The 26848-nt window shown below is 34.6% G+C and overlaps 1 protein-coding gene across 1 annotated transcript in view; it reads left to right on the forward strand.

The window, feature by feature from the left end:
• Positions 1 to 8655: 8655 nt before the first annotated feature.
• Positions 8656 to 26848, forward strand: part of LOC149794071 (carbohydrate sulfotransferase 15-like) — a 44188-nt gene continuing 25995 nt past the window's right edge. The window contains exons 1-5 of the mRNA XM_089968018.1: positions 8656 to 8708; positions 13652 to 13740; positions 20059 to 20566; positions 21759 to 21987; positions 23670 to 23798. Coding sequence (XP_089824144.1) covers positions 13730 to 13740; positions 20059 to 20566; positions 21759 to 21987; positions 23670 to 23798 — 877 coding nt within the window. The 5' untranslated portion in view covers positions 8656 to 8708; positions 13652 to 13729. The remainder of the gene's footprint in view (positions 8709 to 13651; positions 13741 to 20058; positions 20567 to 21758; positions 21988 to 23669; positions 23799 to 26848) is intronic.

Raw genomic sequence — 26848 nt, forward strand, 5'->3', positions numbered from 1 at the left:
ATATTTGTGTAAGCATATTGTGCACAATATTTGATACATTTACATTAAATCTATAAATAACACTGGTCAACAGTGAAATCATTACTGACTTGAAAAGGCCCTAATCTGTAGTATTTTGGTGTGCCGAACACGAATATAACCGTGAAAAATTTGTATTGGCTCTCGTTTTGAAGATATTCATATACCTCATTTTCTATGTTTCACTGTGTAAATTTCTCCAGTAGGACTGCAGCAACATCCGGAATAATGATGTAACATTGCATAATACCATCATGCTCACATCATCCACAGTTGATTGCATCATTTTCTGATGCAATGCAATACTAATGCCATGCGGCTGCTGAAGTAAGTTGACGTCAGCAGTGTACTATACATGTGTAGGCCTATTATACTAATGCCAGGCGGCTGCTGAAGCTGACGTAAGCAGTGTACTATATAAAGCCCAATCAGATAGGTTCAGCATTTAAAATATTTTAGACGTTGTGCGAGACAGTTCAAGCTACTGTTACATAAAACTTATTATTTTATCCATTTACGTACAATAAAGAACAGTAATGCCTCGAAAGTGTGTTAATACCGCGGACAATTTTTGCTATATTTGTGGGGAAGTGACATTTGCCAACCAGAAGAAAAGTATCAATTCTCAAGTGAAGAAGGCATATCATCTTTACTTCGGATGCAAGGTTGGTGACCAAGACAAGCCTTGGGCTCCGCATATATGCTGTGCTACATGTACAACACAGCTTTCACAGTGGTTGAATTGCAAAAGGTCATCAATGCCGTTTGCAGTCCCAATGGTGTGGAGAGAGCCAAGCAACCACCTAAATGACTGTTACTTCTGCTTGGTTCCTCCTCTTTCCGGCGGAATAACGAAGCGAAAGAAGTCGAGAATAGTCTACCCAAACATTCCGTCTGCATTGAGACCAGTTCCACATGGTGAGGGACTTCCTATTCCAGAACCTCCAGCAGAATATTCTCTTGATTCATCTGACGAAGACAAAGGTGAGTCGACCTGTTCTTCTCCTGGTCCATCAGCATGCAGTGATCCAGATTTTCACTGTGGTGCATCATCAACCCCACACAGAATAACACAGGAAGAACTAAATGACCTGATTCGTGATTTGGACTTATCAAAGAACAAGGCAGAATTGCTAGGATCAAGACTCCAACAATGGAATCTTCTAGAAGAAGATGTCACAATTACTGCATATCGAAAGCGCCACCAGCAATTGGAGCCTTTCTTCAGAAAGGAAAGTAATCTGATATTCTGTTCCGATATTGAGGGCCTCATGAATGCTTTAAAAATCACTCATGACCCACAAGAATGGAGACTATTTGTGGACTCTTCGAAACTGAGTCTCAAGGCTGTGCTTTTGCACAATGGAAACATTCTTCCATCTATTCCAGTAGCGTATGCTGTCCACATGAAAGAGACACGATAACTTAAGGCAGCTACTGAATTCCATTGAGTATAACAAGTACCGCTGGCACCTCTGTGATGATTTGAAGGTAGTTGCCCTTTTAATGGGACTGCAGCAAGGATATACAAAATACATGTGTTTCTTATGCGAGTGGGATAGCCGAGCAAGGGAAATGCACTACATGAGGAAGGAATGGACTCACAGGCAGAATGTAGCCATTGGAGAGAAGAATATCCAACACCCAGCTCTGGTTGAGGCTCAGAAAATCTTGCTACCACCCCTTCACATCAAACTAGGTTTGATGAAGAACTTCGTGAAAGCCATTGACCGGACTTTGCCAGCATTCCGATACCTGCATGAAAAATTCCCTCGACTCAGCGAAGCAAAGATTAAAGAGGGAGTTTTTGTGGGTCCTCAGATTCGAGAGCTTTTCAAAGATGACCGGTTCAACAACTTGCTGGAAGGTGACGCGAAACAAGCATGGAATGCTTTTCGCCTAGTTTCTACAAACTTCCTCGGAAATGTTAGGGCAGAAAACTATAAGGAACTAGTAGAAGACATGTTGATGAAGTATAAGAAACTTGGCTGCAATATGTCTCTAAAGATTCACTTCCTTCATTCCCATTTGGATTTCTTTCCTAGCAACTGTGGTATTGTTAGTGATGAACACGGCGAACGTTTTCATCAAGATATCGCAACAATGGAACAAAGATACCAGGGAAAATGGTCCACTACAATGCTGGCTGACTACTGCTGGACACTCCTCAGAGATGCTCCCGAACAGCTGTACAAGAGACAGGCGAAGAAATCTAAGATGTAGTCAATGACTTGATTTTTTATAGGTAGGCTATTATAGTTGACCTTTTACTATTGGAATGCATTTCGTTACGTAAACATTAATTTCTTGCAGATTACAAAAAAACTAGAGCCAATTTTGCAATTTGACTGTCATATTCGTGTTCAGCACATAAAAATTGATAAGAATTGACTAATTTTATTTCAGTAACATGACTTTTGTAAAAATTTGTTGTCCAGTGTAATTATATGTTAAGACATATTTGAAAAATGGAGAATAGATGTGAAATGTAAAACAAGTTGACTGTTGTTTCAGCTTTAATCTTGTTATCCACTCTTCATGAGAATTGTTTCTTTGATAATAATTCTAATAACTACAATTTCAATTAACTATTATATTTGTACGTTGAAAATAATTGCTGAACATAGTAGAGAGACAGAGAGAAAGGGAGAGCTGTTTAAGATAAATGGATGAAGTTTGCCATTATTTGTTGTCACAAAAAGGTATATTACATTACATATTTGGGTTTTATCTTCAATGCAAAAAAATAAAACTTCAATATTTTAAAGATTCTTAAGTTTTAGCTTCAAATCATAAAAGCTGTTTGATGTACAGGGGTCATCCAAGGTACATTTATGTTTCTTTGTTTGACGGCATCTCATATTCCAGTCAAGGTCAATGTCACTGATCAGTTTCTTTACCTTTCAGTTTTATTCTAATAATGCCTTTGAGATGGGGCAATGAAATTCAGCCTCCCCCTGCCGTACTTTTAAAGATGTGTCTCATGTGTAAGTCAGACTTCATTATTGTTAACTTTTCGGATCTCATCATGGTGTATGGTGAAGGTGGAGTGTTTCCTGAATTTACTGTTTGTTGTTTATGTAATCTGATTCCAGCTTTCTGCTAAGATCATGGTGTAAACTCTTCAACCTTAAATGTCATGTATTTTGAGGATTATATATTTTTGTACCATTTATGTTTTTATTTATTGATAATAAATCTTTTTCTTTATTTGTATTTATTAGGATTATTTTACATCTTTATTTATCAGCTTTATCTGATAGGACTATATGCCTTCCCTTTATGTGGAAGTTTGAAGATTTTATGTTTCGAAATTATTAGGAAATTGAACATTAACCCTTATTACTGCCAAATTAAATTGATTATATGTGGTGGTTATGATTGTGCGGATGTCACACACGCGCGCGCACACACACACACACACACACACACACACACAGCCTTTGTCCATATTCTATAAACGTTTTTCTGCGGAATGGATATGCAAGCCCATTACTGTCTACACACACAACTCCAATGGCTCAGTGGTTAGAGTGTCAAGCTTGGATGCAGGAAGTCGCAGGTTCGTACCCCACGCGAGTCATACCAAAGACTATTGAAAATCTTACTAACTGCTGCCTCGTTTGATGTTCAGCATTAAGAGATTAGTGTTAGGACTGGTCGGCCAGGTGTCAGGATAATGTGACTGGATAGGACATCATGCTGCATGTCTGTGACATGATGCCCCAGTACTAGATATCACTATAAACTGTCACACTGCAGACATTGTAGCAGTGTGACTGAAAAATTGTTAAAGCTACATTAAAAATCCCAATCACACACACACACACACATACTGTCTACATACTTCTAAGAAGTATACCACTTTAAAATAATATACTTTTATTAATAGTCCATGCAACAAAACACAGTGTTTCATTAATAAAGGATAGTATAACAAAAAAAAGCCTGTTTGCAAAATGGAGAAAATTCGGGTTTGGTAACCTTATTCCACTTCATACTTACTTCCAACAGGTGGAAATATATATATATAATAACAAAAACAAAATAATATATATTTAAAAATTTGACAAAATTGATTTGTCCAACTATTTAAACTGGCTTAACCCAGCACTTAAAATACGTAGAACATTATAAATGCTAATCATTATTAGATGTAAAATTTGTTATTATTAGCAACCCTAACAGTACAATAGAAAACAATATTTTGGCCCATTTTTAAATATCAAATCCATGGGGACATGTTTAAAATATATTAATGATTGCTGTGTATATTCTGCATCACAATTGTATGGTGATAATGAGTCGAGCTTATCTCTAATGGATTTTGTCATGAAAGAAATTTGCCAACAGGTCCTGAGGATTGCACGGAGAGATGGTAGTTGAGAGTTGTCTACATTTGTTCCTTGACATAATATTGATGTATACAAAACCTTTGTCCAGAACTTCATTTTGAAAAGTATTGTTAATAATCAGCTTTAATGATTTATTGTGACATATTTTTGTTGGTGGTGGATGAAAGGGATGTGGTGGTATTCAGGACTTCAGTGTCGTATAAGGTGAAAAACTAAATTATAATTTTCTTGTATTTTTCCTTGGAAATAGAGCGCTATTACAAGAATTTTGAGATTAACAGTGTAGAAATGATACGTTAACAAGTAATATTATGGCATATCAGTGAATATTTGACTTTTGTAATAGTGATAGTACGCACTAATATTTTAAAGATCAAACCAATGGTACTAAATTATTATAGTGGAAATGTGACAATATTTGTGATGGGGCAAATTTATGTCGATCTACGGAAAGCACATTAGTTTTGGACAGAGAACAATTTATTAAATTTATAGAGACAGACGCTTGTCAAATCGCTATACTGCAGTGATTCCAAATGTCTGGTTGGAGTGGTATAGTAAGGGCAATTAGAATGTAGGGGCTGACTGCGTAAGTAGACTAGGGACGTCTGAAGTGAAGGGTTCACCGAAGGACGTGTAAATGTGTCAGATTAGATCTTTGACAAATTGCAGAGTACAATCCCTGATTTTACTCTTCAAGGACAGGCCTATGTGATGGGGCAAATTTATGTCGATCTACGGAAAGCACATTAGTTTAGGCCAGACAACAATTCATTAGATTTATGGAGACAGGCGCTTGTTAAATCCCTATACTGCTGTGATTCCAACTGTCTGGTCGTATTAGCATAGATTTTTAAATTAAGCATTCGTTTATTTAACCGCTAGACGGAATATTACGGGCACGGCTTACTTCGATTTCATAGTGAATCTGTCTCAATTGAAAATTTCCAGAAACCGTTAGTCGAAAACCACGAAGGTGAAGTTTACCCCAATTTTTTCGCCTAAATAAAATTGAAACGCAGTAAATATCATTCATCCTGATTGGTTACGCTAAATAAGGGCGCGTTTCCCACAGGAAATTTCTTACTGTAAATATTCCTCCCCTCCCACCGGAAAATCTAATTATTCTAAACTTTGCTGCAAGAGTAAAGGAACAGAGCACTCCGAGAGTAATCTGGAGGAAACTTTCTCGTAAAACATTTGTCCAAGGGATCGGATTTCGGGAAGGTCGATGGACACAATTTTGGCGGTATAATAGAACAACGCTCAAAAGCTTTAACAAGGTATTTGCGTCAAATTATTGATAGCAATATAAAAGTTTCCTTGAATTATTTGATAATAATCTCAAGTAATTTCAAGCATGATAAAGACACGAGTACATATTGACTGTAATTGAACGTTATTGAGCCATGCGGTGTGATCTCGTGAATGATAAAGACTTGAATGTGTGTATTCGCTGAACACAAGGTAAAGACAATAGTGAATTTCATTTATTCATTTGTGTAATTGAGACGAGAACGGAACTTCTAAGTCTCGTGTGTTAATGCGAATAAGCCATTAGGAAGTATATTAATCTTATGAAACTAGGTTTGTTTTACCTGCCATGTTTGGCCCGATGAAATAGCCTTTGGCATCTATTTCAATACCGATAGTAAGATCTGATAACGAGGGGGGAGTAATGATCTATCTACAGTAGAATAACCGACATACAAATTTAGGTTGTTCTCTGTTTTCAAAGGGGAAAAAAGCTCTTCAGAAGTATTCCCAGAAGTATAATCAGATGCACCTTCGCGCCACGTATCTGTGTATCTACATACTTGTATATCCACTTACCCACACAACGTTTGAGGCCGAATTGAGGCGAAACAGTAGGAAGGTTGGGGAGAAAAAGGGAAAGGAAGGAAAATGAAAAGCGAAAGGACAGAGAACAGCTACAGTGGAATTGGAGTGAACCAGAGATAAACAGGTTATGAAATTATACAAGGCAACCACTTCGATTGTTCACTCGATCGTATGATGAACTAATTATATCAGTAAATAGATCAGCTATTTATATAAATATATTTGTGTTTAGAAATTCGTTAAAGATTAATTCCAAAAAAAGTATATCTTCCTAATGTATTTTATTGTCACCATTGTTTATGTAATTGATTAAATTTTGATTTCTATGTGCGGGGGCTCGAGTCGTTCTGTTCTATAAATCTGCTCAGATCTCCGTTTATTCTTCCTATTAGTTTAGTCGATCCGGGCAATATTACCGATCGCGATCATCTCCTAGATAACTAGAACCGAATAAAGCGGACACCAGGAAAGAATGTACAAATGTACAATCCGTCAATCAATCCTCACTCTTTACAAAGAGTGGGTCGATTACAATATTACTATATGTAATTTGATATTAACAAAGTAATAAAGCATCATCAGCAAAAAATATCTCTACCAAATGGGTTTCACGAGTAACAATGTAGCAATGTTACTATATTAACAACAATAAACATTATTGTGTATCACTAAATTTCATCCTTTTAGCACTATTGCTACATCAGGTTTTTGAGAAGATAAAACCAGTGTTCCACTCTTGTCTGGAAAATGGTAGGGTCATGCTACTTCATAGAGTTGAGGCAATTATTATTATTACATTGTATTATTACTATATATGCTTTGGAGATCACATGCTCAGCGTTACACTGATACCTTGGAAACAGATGTCGCAAGTACATGTCGGAACCTTGTCTAGCGGAGATGATAAGACACCTGTTGGAGAAAGTGATATGTTGATATAGCGCCATGGAATGGCATGTGTTATGACCCGCACACGGGTGTCCAAATCCATAGAGCAAGATCTTCACTCACGCGTCTCCTCAAACACATCAGAAGCACACAACAGGACCTGAACAACCACATACTTTAAGATTGTACTGTCTGGAATAAAACCTTAGTGATCATACGTATTACCGCATTTTTCGCCATGGTTTGTAAGGATTGTGTGAAAATAAATGAGTGTTTTTTTATGACAGCCTATTTTTTGTGAACTTAAAAATAGCAGTCTGAGAAGAAACATAAGACTATGATAAGTGATATACACAAAAACACGGTCTTGACCCTCGCTGCCAGAGCAACAATATACAGTACAGCTTAAGATGGCAGGGACAGTTTCGTAAATTGGTTCCTTTCATATTTTTAACGTAAGGTTAAGGTGTGATTTTATTTTAGCTATTATTGTGTTATGATTAAAGATATGGATATGTTTGTGAACTTGGTCTTTCCGACTTGTGTTGTTCTTTAAACTGATGTGAAACATGTATACATCTTGTCATCACTACACAGTATGTAGCCAGTGAAATACAAACAATCGGATATGAAGCAGAGCTAGCCACTCAAAGCAGTAGAAACGTTGGTTCAAGGCAAGCAGATTATCTCAAAAACTGCATGGATGACAACTATATTGAATTACATCAAGCTATTAAGGACACAATGTTTTTCAAAATTATCACCTAGAGAAAAGATTTGTGTTTACACTGTGGGCAACATTTGTTCTCAAAAGTGCCCTTCGGGTTTGAAAAATGCATGTCAAACCTTGGGGTGGAGGTCATCAACTTTCTATTCAATGAATTTATACGACCTTGTCAGGTCAAATGAATGGACCTTTTGACCTCACTCATGTATTTTATTATTTTATAAAATTTTATATTAGGCAGATGTATGCAGCATTACATTTGCACATAAAAGCTGTCATTTGCACCCTAAAAATGAGTAAACGCAACTTACTGCTGATTATCAAAATGTTTCACTGTCGTTTGTACTCTCAAGTTATTAAAATAAATTCCAAAAGTGACCATTGTTGTCCATGTTTCGTGTTAGTTTTCACTCTGAACGATCCGATCTGACAGGCGGTCAGTATAAAAACGCTTTAAACTCTCCCGATTATAAATTGAACATCTGACACCTGTTACAGTCATTGTCGCTATTCATGTGTCACAAACGCGAATAACCCAGACGCTGCTTTACATGAATAACCTAAGAATGAACTTGAAACGAAATTAAATGGAAGGATCTTGTTTCCATTTGCAGGTCATTTTCTTGTATGTTGTCTTCACCCATGATAACGTATCTAGTTTAACATATCTAACGCTCCTGTCTCAGTCTGTCAGTTGGATGAGAATATTTTTATTGGGCGGGGTTTAGCTTGGCTGGTATATGATCGCGCATTCACCTTAGGCAGAATATGGTACAATCCTCTAAGTATATCAGATGATGTTTGTAGGTAGGCATGATGGTCAATGCCGAGAAGAAAGGCCGATTCTCCGGATTAGAGATAGTTCATGGTGGTTATTCGTAAGTACGTTATTTGATGAATGCATTTGTGTAAGTTTTTCCATATTGCATTCTCAACATCCAGAAATTATAGAAACACATCAAATATTAATACCAGATGACAACATGCAATAATATATCTGGACGCAAATGAAATACTATGTGAAACAGTTTCTACTGTTTTCCTAATTGACGAAATTAATTCATTTGCTAGACTGTTCTGTTCTTTCACGCTTAAAACTGATACAAATTAGAAGGCATCAGCTAAGAATGAATATACACAAAATGAATTACCTGCATCGCCTGTACAGTTTATACCCCAAATACTTCGCATATCCACTGTAGCAAGAAAGATGGGTAATTACAACCACTATATACTTTTAATTTGTGTTCACATACATGATACAGTTCAATGAACATATGAATTTGCATTGTCATACATTAAAATGTGTGTAAGAAGCTCAGCTACAAGCGATATAGAGTAGCTAGCATACTTTGCAATCGGAGAGATAGGGTGATCGGGCGATTCTTCATTTGTACATTTCAAAAAAGTCAGTCAGTCAGTCAGTCATACATACATACATACATACAAACATACATACGTACGTACGTGAGTGCGAGCGTGTGTGAATGCGTGCGTAAGTACGTACGTACATACATACATACATACATACCAGACGGAGTAAATGGTCTCTGGGTAATACGTTGACAGGACACTCCTCCACAAACTTAATACGATATCATCATATATATATATATATATATATATATATATATATATATATATATATATATATATATATATATATATATATATATATATATATATATATATATATATTCTTGCGCCTCGAATTACACGTGATCATATTACTCTTCGTTTGTACTTCTTTTAACGTGACTATCAGCCGTATCATATTGAACACAATCTTACTGTCCCGATTGATTATCGACGTTATGAAATAAAGAGAAAAACAAATGAAAATATATATAAATATATATAATTTCTTAAGCAGTGCTCAGTCAAGTGTCGCCCTAAGTTAAACTGCAAACAGTGAAGATTGCACATGTCTGGTATATATATATATATATATATATATATATATATATATATATATATATATATATATATATATATATATATATATATATATATATCTGTGTGTGTGTGTGTGTGTGTGTGATTGTGTGTGTCCTATGTATTGGCGCAGACACATAGCAACCCATGTCTGACTTTAGAACGATGTCTATGGAGCAATCAAAATCAATCTATACGCAGAAAATTATTTTTAATTTCCGTTTCGAACGCGCATTTTGCTTTAAGACAGCTGCTGTCTACGTTTCCGCTGATTCCTTTCCATCTCGACTATGTTTTAGTATCATGAAAATAACATTTTTTGTGCTCTATGCTATATTTTCTTGACTTGTTTTGGTCGTTTCTCTGGTCATAGATGAGAAGTGCCTACAGTATGGAGTGTTGTCCGTCGTCTGTCCTAAATCACAAGTTTGTTATCCCTGCTCCTCTTAAACTGTGTAGAGGATTGTCATGAAACTTGAAACACACATTCATCCCAAGGTTTAGTTGGTCCCAAGTAAAAATCGTACAGCTCGGACGTCTAATATAGCTAACATGGCAGTCATTATAAAAATGTTGTTATCCTTACCCATCCTAAACAGATAATCATATCAACATGAGTTTTCACACACACACACAGAAAAAGCATTTTGATTATGTTTAGCTTTAAGGCAAAGAAACGGGTGCCCTTCACATCCAATATGGTTGACACAGTTGTCATCTTGAAAATATTGTTATTGCTATTACTTTTTAATGGCTTGACATATCAGCACGGAGTTTTTACTAAACGACTTCTTATAATGTTTTGTTCGTCCTAATAGGAAATAATACCGATCTGATATCCAGTATGGCCGTCATCGCAAAGATCTTGAAAATCTTTCTACGCCTCCTGAACGGAACGTCTCATGTGATTTTAAATCAGAGCACTTCATATGATATCTGTGTGGTAAACATAAACATGGCGTTGATCCAGATACCCAGTTTAGTCATCACAGCAACTATGTTTATAATCATGTTATTGCTACTAAACATAAAAGGAAAGTCATACTGACTTGGGGCTTTTACATGAAGACTTCATATAATGTCCGCTTGAAACTCGTGTTATTCACATTCCTCCAAGAAGGATGGTCAAATCTGCATGGGATTTTAACCAAAACTCATCTAGTTCGATATAATGACAATGGTGCTGATCTCATATTCATTACGGCCGCCAAGGCTGCTATCTTGAAAATCTCGTACTCGCTACTACTCGGCAGAAAAGTCGTATGTGTACTGGGTTACACTAGAAAACCTCTCTTGATATCTAGTTTTGTTTATCGACTTAAGACCTTTTATGACACTAAATTTGTACTTAATGAAAATGGTGCTGAATTGACATCCAATATGGCTACCATGTCAGCCATCTTGAAAATCTTCATATCGCTAATCCTCTTTTATGAATGACCATATTCGAAACTAGTTTTCACAGAAGGGTTTTAATGACGTATAGTTTGTCATTTGATCTTAAATCCAAAGGTTGCCACATAATTATGTAATATTGTCTTAATAATATTATTGCTTTAATTATCTTCACGTTATCCACTGTGTTTAGAGTTCAGATTTATCTACTAAATATTAAACCATTTTTCTCATGTTTAAACTTCATTTGAAACCTTGTGTAATATCGAAATTAACACAGTAAACTCTTTCTCCAGATATTTTTTATTTTATCGGACAATCTTACTTGTGTTTTAGAGCATTCTGTGTCTGTCCGTTCTATTTTGCATGGTGCTACTACACTTTATGCTACTAGAAATGGAGAACATAGTTTTTAAAATCTATTTTTCAGTATATTTTTTCTCGTTTTTATTTCTGATAGGTCTAAAGAGCAATTACTCTTTAATTAGTACTCCATGCATTATTATCGGAAAAATAAGAATGTAGTAAATAAAGTTGTTGCTCCACAATATGTACTATTTACAATAAATAGTTCTTAGTCTGTGTTACATTAACTTTGTAATTGCTTCAGTATTATTACATAACTGCGGAATGATGGAGTTGTCGGTATTGGATTCATTGGGTTCTGTTTTTGCTTGTCTTATGTGTAAAAAGTACTTTCAATTTTAGTTAACACTTTCCTGTTTCTATCATTATTTAACAAGGTCCATATTCCTTTGCTTTTTACGTTGATTTTCTTTCAAACATTGTTACATGTTGTATGTTTACACTATGTTTGTTTGCTGCATTGCATTGATCTTTTAGACAGATGGGGCTTCGCTAGAATCTATATGATAAACTGTCGATTACATTTTAAAATGTTTATTTATTTGCTAATGCTAGTTATAATAGGCGATACAGAAAATTAGATTTCTGATGGCTCTCCATCACTTTCACTATTTTCACGCGTATGGACTTCGTTAGATATATGCCGTGATTGGTGGGTGTGGAAAATTAATAATATAAAACTAATAGTAGGTGGTTACAATCACTAAGGCGAGCTCACTCGCGGCATTTGTAGTTCATCTCTGCGCTATTTAATACACGCCATTTTACACCTTTTATAAACCCATCTGTCTTGCACTCAAGTCCTACAGGAGTCGAACAAGATTACATTTACATGGAGTAAAAGTACATCCACAAGGCAGGCAAACTCGCAGCCCGTGTCAGTCAGACATTATTTCTATACCTGCATTTTCTACTTATTTCTGGCTATGTAACTGCTGATTAACATCTTCATTCAAAAGCTGGTATAAAAGATAGTTTTGAAATAGTCTGGTCCTTCATAACTTAGAAATCTAAGTTTGAGTGGCTTATTTATATTTTTCCTCTAATTTCTGTCTCTTTTTTCTTGTTGCAGCATTTAAATGATCCATAGTAAAACTGTATCTTTAAAGACAATGACACTTCTTATCTCTGGAAAGAGTTTGAAAATGTGTTTAATAATCCCACTCTGAATATAAATCAAGTCATGTTAACCTACTTCAGCATCAATTTTGAATTTTATACTAAACAATTCCATAGGGACCACTTTGACAGATGATGATCGTAAAGTGTGTACGTGTGTGGCCATTTGACCATGTACGTCTCTGAAGAGTATTCAGTTCATCCTATTATAGTTTTGATTGCAATTTGAAGATCTTTATTTTATATAATACAACTCTTTTTGCTTACTGGCACACAAAAAGAACCGCAAGCAATTTAATTAGTAGACTTTTGTACATTCGTTTCTGAGCAGCTTGGCTTGATCCTTGGACAACACTGCTGATAAGAACCCAGTCTGTTATTCTATTTTTAGTACTGATTGCTCTAGAAATAAAAAATATCATTTATGGCATTCACTGTAAAAAGTTCGGTAGAAATTGCATTAAAATTTTAAATATTCTTGATAACGTGATTCACCAAACATCTTATCATTATTGAATTTTTTAAGTGCCTAGTTCCTCCGCAAAGTTTCTTCGTGATGTAAACTTATATAATTTTGCAGAGAAGTTGTCTATAATGTATTCAGGATTGAAATAGCTTCATGGCCCTCCAATACTTCGATAATCAAATTTAAAGGGATTTAATCAATAGGCATCCATTTTTTATCCTTTGAAAACCTTTTATGACTTACTGAAACAAATGCCTTATTAAATATAGTTAGGAATTGTGTTTATGGTAAATAAAATAAAACACTACTGTACAAATAAATATAAAATCCTTAAAACATGGAAAACAAACAACGACTACTTGACCCTTAGTGGATTTTGCCTGTGTCGTTCACATAACCGGAACGTCCAGTTTCACTGGAACGCATATGTGTCTCACAGGAAAAAAGGCACACATATATGAAACATTAGAAACAGTTGTCAGCTTTAACAGACTCAACAGACTGGTTTGTCTTCTCACTCCTGTATGTTAATTTTTGTAGAATGGGAAGAAAAAGCCAAGAGGACCCTTCCATTTAGCGCGGAGTTCTCACTCCGATTTAGCCAGTCACCTGCTCGAGATGTTGTTCCTGTAAGTACAGTAGATATATAGACATAATATAGACATTAATAAAGACTTATTCACAGCTTGTTACAATGACTTAAGAGAGACAAAGACAGAGATAGACAGATGCACTGATTGGACGAGTGTTATTATACCTGAATGATAGGAAACAATTACTATTTTTCATTGAAGTTTCAGTTGTAGCTTCCATCCAAATTGCTTATGTAAGGTTATGAAAATGGTTTTAGTCAAAATCCACTCGTCAAAATCATATACCAGGTTCTTTGATACAAAATATGACTTTACTTAATGTATTTGCTCAATTTTTGATCTATGTAAAATTTTAATTCGTTTAAACGGACAGTTCCAAAGAGTTCACATCAAGGTTTGTATTTTATGTACTACTTTTAAATTAAAATGTATTTAATGTTGAATATAAGGGACAGGTAGTGGTATTGGATTGAATAGTACAATCTCACAATTCGATAATCAACGTGAAACGTGAAAGGGAATACTATTTATAAACTAATATTAGAGACAAAATTATACTCTAGCATGCATTTTGCTGTACAAGACTCAACAAGATATAATGGGTGTTTCAGACATTTCTTTCTATAACTGTCGTTCTATATCTAGAAATATCCAGAATATAAGAACTTCATGCGATACATCTGACATTTGCTTTCTATAAGGCTGTGGCTATTCATCTGTGAGTTAGGTTGTCTTTAATCAGTGCATGAGTACCGGTAAATGTATCGACAGATGTATCTCCGATTCAGTCTTCAAACGATATTCAAATAGGTAGACCTTATGGAGGTCTTTGTGTATATAAGTACAACAGCTCGAAGAGCCCAGATTAATCGCTATTACTTTTGATGCGTTCTATAAATGTCTATTCACCATGTGAAGTAGTTAACAATTATGAAGGGATTCGTCGATTCCTTGAGTAAACTTATTTATATAAAATGAAAATACACCAATGCTTTTGTCTTACTAGACTGGAATACGAATACGCTGATCCGATTCCTTTGAAGATGAACGTCGCCAATATTGTGATTAATATTGTTATGTCATATCGAATTTAAAGTACATTTAAATTTTCTCAGTACGGTCTCTTTGTTGATTATTGTGTCTCAGCACAATATACTCATTCCTTCGTAAATGATATGAGAATAATTCATAAAGACCATACCCTACTTAGACTACCAAAGCTGACCTATCTCCCAGTCTTAAATTGAATTTATTATATGCATCAATTCGTCAGACTTCACTGCCAACGAAAACTAACATGTGCTCATACATCCGCAGTTTTATTAAATAAACAAGAGCGAGATCCTTGGTTCTTTAGAGTTCTGTAATGATCGTGGCTGTAACACTGTGCACATAAATCGGATTAGTATGTTTTACACAGACATATTAACAAATTTGTCCAACTCAGGTAAATACTTAGCGAGAAAATCCAAGCCTGGTCACTGTGTTATACCAGGCAGGAATGTCTGTCACGGAACTGCAAGGCTGTGCACGAAATGTTTAAGTTATGTTGATGTGACAATGAAAAATCTTGTTAAATGTCACAGTGGCCCCATTGTACCGAACGAGAGCTCCATTTCAGTATGTCCTAAGACTGTATAGGAAGGAAGAATTGCAATAATGAGCAGACAGGCATACAAATAGATCTGAAGTTTTTTTAAAAATGTAAGTTGTTATGTATAACTGTATTGGGTATATTATTTTCAAAATAATGATTTTAGAAAGCGTTATTTAATTAATGTCATTTTTATTAATATTCTAACATCGTAATCTACACTTTAAAGATGAATCGCTGTTGCAAATAGTACAGTATTACTTCATTTATAAGTCCCAAGGTCAACACACCATAACAGTTCAAATAAACATCACCTGATCCAGTCTCAGTCTGTCCCCTGTCTCGTACTGATAAAAGTTCAGCCTGATCTATTTCCTGATAAGCCAGTGTAAATCATCTAAATTTGTTTACTGATTTTGAGAATTTCAAAAAAGATAATGATTCATTACCAAGCTTCGTATCGTTTTATTGTTGCTGCTTCTCTATTTACGTATACTAATAAATGCAATAATTTTGTTATGTAGTTTTCGCCCCCATGTCGTAATAAAGCAAGATAAGCAGCTTACAATGTTACACAAGCAGAAAAGAGTGAATATCAAGACTTTTGGGAAAATTCAACAAATAATTTTTTTTCCTAAAACGCAAAGTGAAAATTTGCATATTCCAAATGTAAAGAGTTTCAAACAAATTCTAGTGGTGTTCAAAATAAACTCCTATATTGAATCTGCTGATGTGCCCGTACTCTTGAATGTGCTAATGTGCCATTGGCCTCGAATGTGGCGATGTATTAACAGTCTTTTCGTGTGTCACAATACTATCCAGAATGTCCTTGACTGAATAAAAAAAAATCCAAATTAATGGTTTATTCCAAGAAGTATTAAATAAAACTTTGTAATTACAGTGAATAATTCAAATCAACAAAGACAATATATTACAAACTGAACAAAACAATAAAAATGACTCCAATTCGGATCTTAAGGTAGGAATAAGTAGGTTTTCAAGTTAACAACTTTATATACCCTACACTTGACCGAGGTCGCAATTGCAATTTTCTGGAAATACTCTGTTATCTAAATGAAAAATGTCATTTCTGGAACCGTCTAAGGTTAGAATGAGGACTTTATCTATAAATGTAACTAAAGGAAACATTTTTAAATTTAATAATGATCAGAATATTTAATCTATACTCAAAGAGAACTTATTTACTTTATAAAAAATAAATGTCACTAGTTAGGTAGACCATTAACTTGAATTTGGACTAAGTTCATTACAAAATACTGATATATATATATATATATATATATATATATATATATATATATATATATATATATATATATATATATATATATATATATATATATATATATATATATAGTCTTTCTTGAAAGTTATACTGAAGTAAACTTATGATTAAAATTACATCAGATGATGTTTTGTGAATGCCATAAAATGTACATCAAACTATACAATAATTCTATATACATGAAAGTGCATCTGCAATTCAATTTTCTTTTCCATCAACGTGACTAATGTCAATAATGTATTCCAGGATCATGAAACTCCATCTTTATTTCTGACTTTTCGTTCTCACATTGCTCATTAAAGTAAGAGGTTATGATCACTGAATACAATAATCAGAGAAGATTTCAACTAATATGCACTTCAAAGTGTTGCAAAGCCACTAGCATGGCCAAACATTCCTTCTCGATCGTGAAATAATTACCCTCGTGCTTATTTGATTTAAAAAAAATAGCACACTGGATGATCTACACTATTTTTGTGTTTTTTAAAACAATACTCAAATCCAACATCCCTTGCATCAACAGACATTTTGAATGATTGACTGAAGTTTAGAGCTGAAAGAAAAGGTCCACTATTAGCTACGACTTTTAACTTTTCAAAGCCTCCTGACATTTTTCAGAACAATAGGCGTTAAGCAGTTATAGAAAAATTGGATAAAAATCTCCGATAATATCCAGCCATACCCAAACATCACATCTGCTGTTTTTTGTACTGATATTCACAGGGAATTCAGAGGTTAGTAGCATATTCTGCATATCCAATTTTGTAGATTCTTAGCAATGGAAATCAATCTGTTTCTGACACACTGTTCACTCTTTTATAGTCGTGCACATGCAGATAGTATCATCTGGTTTCGGAACTTGAATAGACGATGAAATCAAATCAGTTTGACATGATTCAATGAAACTATTCTCCAACAAATACTGAATTCCTTTCTTTTGAAATGATTCACGCTATTTCACAGTTTCAACAACTTGGGAGATTTTAGCTTTTCGTGTTGGAATATCTGGAAGCAAGTTCTCATATTCAATGAATTCCGAAGATTGGCTACACCAAAATCACTACAGTCCGATTGCATTCTATCACTGCATTCCGATAGCATTCCATCAATCCTATCATTGCGGGACAGTTACAACTAAATTGCATGAATGATTAACATGGATATCTCTACCAGCAAACTCTTTAACATATTTATATGGCAAAGTTGCTTTTATGTTCGCCTCCAATAAGTGTTACTGTTATAATTTAATATTTTAAGTCACGAATTTGCTATTTCTAACTTTATAAGGACAGTAAGGACTTAGCCTGAAGAGGATCTTGAGGTATGGGTGACAGAGCCAGAACTTTACTTTCAGGCTCAAACTGCTTTCCTTTGTTTTGTTTTTTGTGCGTCTTCTACCTTGATGCGAGTTTTTGACTTGGTCTTAGGTAAGGGGACGATACAGTCCACAATTATTCTGCTAACTGGTTTATCAAATACAGAAATAGGTTGCAGGTGAGCCTTACGTATCTCCTGATTGAGGTTTCTCATCATTTGAAAAGTATGACAAGATCTATAGTAATTACAAAATCACTTTAACATTTCGGTCAAGAAAATTGATTCAAGACCTTTTTATCAGTCTTTCTAGTGCCTCACTGACCAGCCAAACGAATGTTATGGGATGCACTAAGGTCTCTAATCATTCCTCACTAGCTGGCACCTCAGGTGGTCTTAAGTTTCTCATAAGGTTCCCATCCTAACACAATAACAAACAGCTACTTGTGTGGCTCCAGTTTCGCTAATTGCCCTGTGAAACAAACATGAGATCTCATGATCTTGTTTTGAGTGATTTTCTTTTGTTTTCCTTATTAGAATAAAGACAACTGGTAGTGCAATGTGATCATTACCTTTTGAGTGATGATTGCCAGGAGTAACAGTCGCCTCATCCAATGCTTGACCAATACATGTTTCAGCTAAGAGAATAGCCACCTGATCTTCATCGTTCTCAGGAGCTTTTTTGCCATACTTCTAGTAACTGCACAAGCACCGCGTGAATCAGGGCTTTTTGTTTCAATAAGATCGATTTTCCAATCTAAGCAAGACTTGTCATTTACAATTGGATTAGCCACATCCTTATCTTCAGCTAGGCCATTACCTAGTAATAAACACACGATGGGAAAAGAAGACCCTGTTCCAACCGCCGAGGGTTCCGAAACTAAACTTGATGAGAGATTTGCACGATCGAGAGGTACATTAATAAAACTATCGTGCTGCTCGTCGTTATGTTTTCCATGTCTACATAAAGCCTTTATGAAACATTTTACGATATAGTCCGAGGTTTTAGCCGATGTATGTAGGAATGGTCGTTATCATACATGTAATTATGGTATATATATATATATATATATATATATATATATATATATATATATATATATATATATATATATATATATATATATATATATATATATATATATATATATGTGTGTGTGTGTGTGTGTGTGTGTGTGTGTGTGTATGTATGTATGTTTAGAGAATTTGAGTTCAAGGTCTAACAAGTATTAATAGAAATTTAGAAGCACGTTGTTTGCTAATATGATATGAAACATACCCGCATCCTGGCTCTGTAATGATGTCTTAGCTTTTTATATAAATGTTGTTTACTTCAAGATTATCAATTTCTTCCTTAACATTCGAATCAATCAGCATTATTGTTGTGTACAGATTTAATTGTCAGGACTTTATTTAAATTATTCACAAAGACATTCATATTAGTTTCATAAATCAAGACACATTTCAGATTATTGGTATACCAGCTCGTTCAAAATTGGAATTCGTTCGGATCCACTGGAATTCATTTGGAATTTTAATCCCTTGAACTTATGATAGAACGTTTATTATTATTTGGGATTTAATTCACAATATCATACGTACGTTTTAAATGTTCATTTTGGTATTCAAATGAAATAAATTATTTTTTCAATTATTTAAAAAATGGTTGGTCTTTAGCTCTTCTCTGTTAGTTTGTTTCAGACAATACAGCGTAACTAAACACACGCACACACTCTCTCTCCATATATATATATATATATATATATATATATATATATATATATATATATATATATATATATATATATATATATATATATATATATATAGTCATGGATACCCAAAGCAAGACTTTGAGTACACGAAAACTACTTTATGTAACACGTTCTTCAATAAAGATCAAGGTGGTCATTGTGAATGGTATTTATTTTATAAGCATGTCAAGACCGAAAACGTAAATCCTTGATGCATATACAGTTTTAACTATGTGGACAATAATAGTTAAATCATGTCTTATTTAATATGTTAGCTTAACATTTCGATCGATCGATAGAGAGAGAGAGAGTATCATTGAAATTTAAATTAATTTTCTTCATTTTAAAGACACAATAACTTGTAATATAATGCTCTTTCGCTGCAGAAGATACTTCAAGGTTCAGAGAGATACGGTGAAATTTCTAATTTTACTACTTTTGGAATTTGCCGTATTGAAGCATATAGACATTCATTTAAATAACAAACTACAAAGACAATTCAGACGTCAGCAGAATTCGGACAGAAATGCAAATATAACGGTCGGCGCACATGCTCTTCCTGCTCTGATCAACTCTTCCAGAAATGTCTTTAAAACCGGAAATTTGGCCAATTTCCTAAAAGCGTCTCTAGAGCCATGGAATCCTGAATCTTCCGTACCACAGTCTCTGCTTAGAGTAAGGAATAGCAAATTATCCACAATACAGATTGAAACACTCAAACAACGCAAAATAATCAATGGAAATTACGCATCAGTACAAGAATCACGTCAGATCGCACCTAAAAGAAAATTGCGAAATTACGAAATATCATACCACAATTGGAACCGGACACACAGATGTCTCATTCATTCAAGAAGGAGTATGATGATGCCAATTGAAGATCTGTTTTGTCAAGTGGGTATCTTCTTCTTCTTCTTCTTCTTCTTCTTCTTCTTCATCGTCTTCTTCTTCTTTGAACAGTTTCCTTGCTGAAGTCTATGCCATTAATTGACTTGTTTTCCTAACCATTTTATATCAATACTACCGGTCATGATTTGTGTATTTGTTCTGACCATTCTAGTATGTGCTTTTTATATTCACAGTAGGACCGACTTCTCTGTCGTTTTCTTCTGATATTCATATTTGGACAGATTACTCAGTTATTTTGATATTTATAGTTCCTCATATACCTCTACTTTGTTACTTTGGTATCCATAATTAGATAGATTACTCTCCTGTGCTTTTTTGAGTTGGACAGATTACTCGACTGTATTCTTTTTGTATCCATAGCTGGACAGATTACTGTATTCTCTTGTTCATAATAGGACCTATTGCTCGACTGTATTCTTTTGATATTCATAGTTAGATTATTCAACTGTGTTCTTTTGATATGCATAGTGGGACAGATTGCTGTGTTCTTTTATTCATAGTTGGACACTTTTGTGTTCTTCTGGTATTCATAACTAGACAAATTTCTCTACTGTGTGTTTTGATACTCATAGTTGAAAAAATTGCTTTGTTGTGTGCTTTTGATGTTTCTACTTGGACATATGACTATTGTGTCTTTTTTGATATTCATAGTTTAAGAAATTACTCTGCTGTGATCGTTGATATTCACAGCTGGATGGATTACTCCACAGACTTTGATATTAATAGTTGGACAAATCATCCTACTGAGTTTGTTTGATATCCTTTGTTGGACAGGTTACTTACTGTGTTATTTCGATATTCAAAGTGACATACATGACTCTACTGTGTCTATTTTATATTCATAGTTGAACAGAATACTCAGTTTTGCTATTTTTATTCGTTGTGTTCTTTTGTTAGTTGGAAAGTCTACCACTGTGTTTTTTCTACTTATTGGATTCAGTAGACAATAATGAAATCATCAGTCGCAGCGTCTTTGATTTTGAGCAGGCCCTTTAAACCTTTTTAAAATACTATAATATTTAGCTATTCGTACCTCGTTAAATCAACGTAAACTTTTAAACATAGAGTTTTAGAACTAAGATATATAAATTATTTAAAAAAAGCATTTTGGAAAAGAGCTTATGTTTGCCTTGGTTGATTCTAAAGATGATTGTTTTACAATAAATACGTATTTCAGAAAATGCCAAAATTCCTCCAGAACTTCAAGAATCCGTGTTGGTATGACATGCCTCCCGACAGTCAGCAGTCCACACTGAGATGTCTGCCGTACTTCCACGTTTTCGGCGTTTGTAAGAGTGGGACGTCAGATCTGTTCCTCCGCCTTCTGAAGCATCCGCAGATTGTCCCCAATACAGGCATGCTGCATAAGGAGACCTGGTACTGGACTTGGAAGAGATATGGCGTTTGTAAGTCTTTTTCCTTGTATTTTGTTATTGTTGCTCGTGCTCCTTGTCTGTTTCCTGTTCTTTTTCCTTGTTGCTGATGCATCTCTTGTTGCCGCCTTATTTACCACCAAATCTATTTACTGATCACAATTTCCTTGTGATATCACCTTCACCACTACCAATACAAATATGGATGTTGCAGTGCCACTCGTCTTACATAAATAAAGAAAATAAGCACCCTATTGTCAGCGTCGATTTCTTTAAGTTTTAACAATACATGAAGTAAAAGTATGAATTTGTTGTGCCACGGGCTACAATTTTGATGTCATTTAAAATGTTTGTCATTAACCTATTTCTTGTTTCTCACAAAATAACATGTATGATCAATCTGTAAAGCTACGATGAGTGATAAAGATCAAGATATAGTATTATAATCCTAATGAAATATATGTTAGTCGTTGGGGTTTGATTCATATCCAAGAGGTCAAATGGACAGCACATGTTCACATTATAATTTTGGGTAATCCAATCAACAGTGGAACAATGAATGGTATATTTATCATTACAAAAGACATTATTCAGCAATTAATCATTGTATAGTATGTACACTGTATCAAAAATATAACAAGATATGTATAATTTTTTCGTTAAAAGGAAACGAGACTTGCCAAGTTTCCTTTTAATGAAAAATGTATACATCGAGTGGTATATCATTGATACATTGATATACATAAACTATACATATATTTTATTTATATTGCATAGAAATACATATATTTGCCCTTTTAACGGAGTTGAGATTTATTGCAGGCAGCTGTGTATTGATAGAGTGAATCATATCCCCGAGTGTGTCCGCTATAAAATGTAGTACTATGCCTTTTGGTGCTATACACAATCACCTTTGCATATTGATAAGTTGATTGTTTTCTATCTTTCTTTTCTGTTTTTCTTCACATTTATTAAATCAATATAATACACACTTATGATTTAAACATTTAAGATGGTTTTAATGATGAAAGCAGATCACTACAAACACTTTGGTTAGCTACGCCATTCAGATGAACGTTTAGCCATTCACGTACTGGCACATGGAAATTAATGTGGAATAGAAACTAAGCAAAATGACGAACCAAAAAGAGGTAATTAAACTACAGTTGTTCTAAGTGATTATTCTGTTTTAGTAACAGTACTACCGACCATAAAACTATCTCTCTCTATATACATCTCTCTCTCTCTCTCTCTCTCTGGTCAGTTTTACCTTAAAACTCTCTCTCCATCTCTAACTCACCCCTCCCTCTCCCTCTCTCCCTCTCTCTCTCTCTCTCTCTCTCTCTCTCTCACTGGTCAGTTTTATTTTAAAACACTCTCACTCTCTCTGGTCTGTTTGACTTTAAAGCTCTCTCTCCCTCCCTCTCTAACTCTCTCTCTCTCTCTCTCTCTCTCTCTCTCTCTGTTCCTTTGGTCGGTTTGACTTAACTTTTACCATCATTTATAAATCCAGAGACATCGTGGGACGCCATAAACGAAAATCCTCTACGCTCGTCATTTCATAGATTTTAATTTTAGCCCGTATCTTGCTATGATTGTCCATGTGTGCTGATACTGCTGCTGATACCTTTACCAGTGGATTCACGGTAACTCATACATTATTTTCAATATAGAAGTATATTATACTCTTTCATTTTTTTTGTGTTAATCAACAGCGGGAATAAAACATAGGCCAGCGGAAATAGTCAGCTTTAATGACTACTTAGATCTCTTCAACACAACAAAGATAAAGAGTTATAGCGTGCCCTTGGAAGGGGGAGAGATATATTTTCCTTTAGTTACAGGTGCGTATGCATTTCAGCAGCAGGGAGGGCGAACAGCCTTTAATTGATTCACTCTTTTTTTTCCTTCAAATAAAGGCTTCCAAGAAAAAATCGTCGGGAAAATGCCGTATTTACCAAAAATAAGGCTTCCTTGAGGACCATATAAATTAGTCACATATAAGAATATACCGTGAATAATCTCGAAGGCGAACCCTCCCTGCTGCTATTCATAGATTAAAATAATTTGTCAAGGCCGATTCGATATCTTGTTAGAGGGTCATGTAAATTTATCGTTATATATCCATGTGGAGATAACTGGGCATGACTGAATAAATTTCTGAATTTAATTATGTCCATGTCACCGCTGCACCAAGTTTGGTGAATATTCCTCAGCGTGTGTGTGTCTACGCCGTTAAATACAGCTAGAATATTACAATTATCTCTAATTACTTTTGGAATTTGTGTATACCGCTGAGTAACATAAATAACATCAGTATTTTTATGTCTTCCTCGAGAAAATATCCTTGCTGGATTTGACTGTTTGTCTAACATTACGTCATCATATACAACTAAATTATTAATACTTCCATCAATAGAATCAACTGACGGTGCATCATTGATATCAGTGATAAATTCGATAATATCATCGTGGTGTTCATTTAACAATCTCGCATGTTCATTAAAATCTTTTAATACTTCACAGCATCGCTGATCATCAACCGATGGTGCTACTAAATACAATGTATCCCATGTTTACCATCTCATTACCAAATTAAGCAACAACTGTGTTTTTCCACTACCGGATGGACCTATTATGATCGTTCTAATAGAATTTGGTAACGCTACATGATGTTTAACTGGTTCTTGTTTTTTTTTTTTGTGGCGGAAAAATCAATTACATTCATGATATAATTATATTATGGATTTATATTGTGTAAAATGTAAAGCGCGTACTCCAACAACTGGCCTAACTACGGTTGTAACGCGCAATAACAGATCAGCCACTACAGGTACATGTGCGCGATGTGGCACAAAGAAATTCAGATTTATTTCATCTGGTCAACGACAAAAACCAGCCAAAATAAAGTCAATTAAAAAAAAAGGGCGGTGACATTGCAGCACAATTAGCAAAATTACCAGAAATCCCTTGGGCTAAATATCCAGGAGAAAAAGCATCTTCCAAGATATAATTATTGTGGTCCTAGAACTCGACTTGATATTAGACTTGACAATTATGATCAACCAAAATCAAATGAAGAACCGGTAAATGTTATTGATAAAGCGTGTTATGCTCATGATATTGTCCATCGAAGTAATGATTTACAACAAAGGCATCTCGCGGATGTAAAATTGATTCATACATTAAATTCTATTCCTAATAAATCTATTAGAGAAAAATTAGCTAGTTGGTTAATCAATACTGTAATGAAAAGTAAATTAGAGCTAGGTGCTGGTAATTAATATTATGGAATCAATTTATTATTCTCCAGTTGGATTCTGGAAAGGTAAAGCAGCAATTAATAAACTTGCTAAGGCTGCAAAAGTAACGATTCCCACTGCAGCAAACTGGTTATCCAAACAAGCAGTATGGCAAATTTATCTACCGCCGCCTAAACGAATTTAGCATGCACATTTTGATGTTAGTATTCCTAATGAAGTTCATCAAGCTGATATTATGTTTTTGCCTCATGATATTATTAATAAAAAAACATACAAATATGTACTTAAAATAGTTGATATTACAAGCAGATATAAAGAGGCAGAACCATTATCAACAAAAACTGCCGTTGACGTGGCAGATGCATTTAATAAAATTTATCAACTAGGACCTCTGCGATGGCCAAATTTACTTTCAGGTTGATCCAGGTAGAGAATATTAGGGTGCAGTATCTTTTTTTAATGAAACATTATAATGTTAAAATACGACGAGGACATACTGGAGTTCATAATCATCAGGCAATTGTTGAACGATTCAATAAAACACTCGCTGAGAGGTTATTTGGATATCAGTATGCGAGGGAATTTATTCAGGATATGAGATCATACGAGTGGGTTGAAAGATTACCAACTGTAATATCCGCGATAAATAATGAAACAACCCGAGCAATAAATATGAGACCGGCCATCGCGATCACAAAAGAAATACATACCAATACCACGACGTGATTTTTAAACACAACCGGTATTAGGTAGTATCATCGTGAGATATTTATATAAACCAGGTGAAATTGAAGGTGGCAGAAAAAGAGCGACGGATCCTATTTGGAGTATTACAACACATAAAATATCCTCCGTGACAAGATCAACTGGTAGACCAGCAATTTATATACTTGATTTACTTGCTCCTCAGCGCGGATTTACACGTGAAAAACTACAAGTAGTTCCTGCTGATACTCAATTACCACCTAAATCACTCAACACGTCGATTACACTCCAAACACGCCAACGTGACATTTCCTCGTGCATGGCCAAGATGGTTATTTTTTCTATCCACGGTGAATTGTCTTGAATCATATTTTCTTTTTTTTGATATCTCCATAACATTATACAATTACAACCTGAACAATGATTATTCAGCTGTTGTTTCAACGACATAATAAACTCAACATCTAGGTCAAATTCGTAATTATTATTTTTATCAAATCGTTTGTAGCTGGATAATTTTTTTCTTATTATATCGTCATTAAGTTCATCGTTGATTATCAACTTGTCTAGGATAATTCGTCTTAACTGAGATATTTTCCTAACCCTAGATACTGCTAAATAAACTAAATTCGACCATTCTAAGCGATCATCAACGATCCAAACAACTATATCAGAAATAGTCAATCCCTGAGATGAATGAATTGTCATTGCATATCCAAGTGTCCACGGAGATTTATCCATATTTCATGCTTCTTAAATGAAATTAATATCAACTGTAACAATATCATTCAACACTAAATTCTTTTTTCCTTGTCCAGGCACATCAACGTCAATATTTTGCCGTCGCGTATCAGCTGGTCGATAACACAACGGCACCGGCAACATTGGAAATTTCTCTCGTTGTAATTGAAATAGTTCCCGCTAAA

The sequence above is a fragment of the Sinohyriopsis cumingii genome, chromosome 8 (genome assembly GCF_028554795.1).
Source record: "Sinohyriopsis cumingii isolate HCF-2022 chromosome 8, ASM2855479v2, whole genome shotgun sequence".
In the NCBI taxonomy this organism is placed as follows: Eukaryota; Metazoa; Mollusca; class Bivalvia; order Unionida; family Unionidae; genus Sinohyriopsis; species Sinohyriopsis cumingii.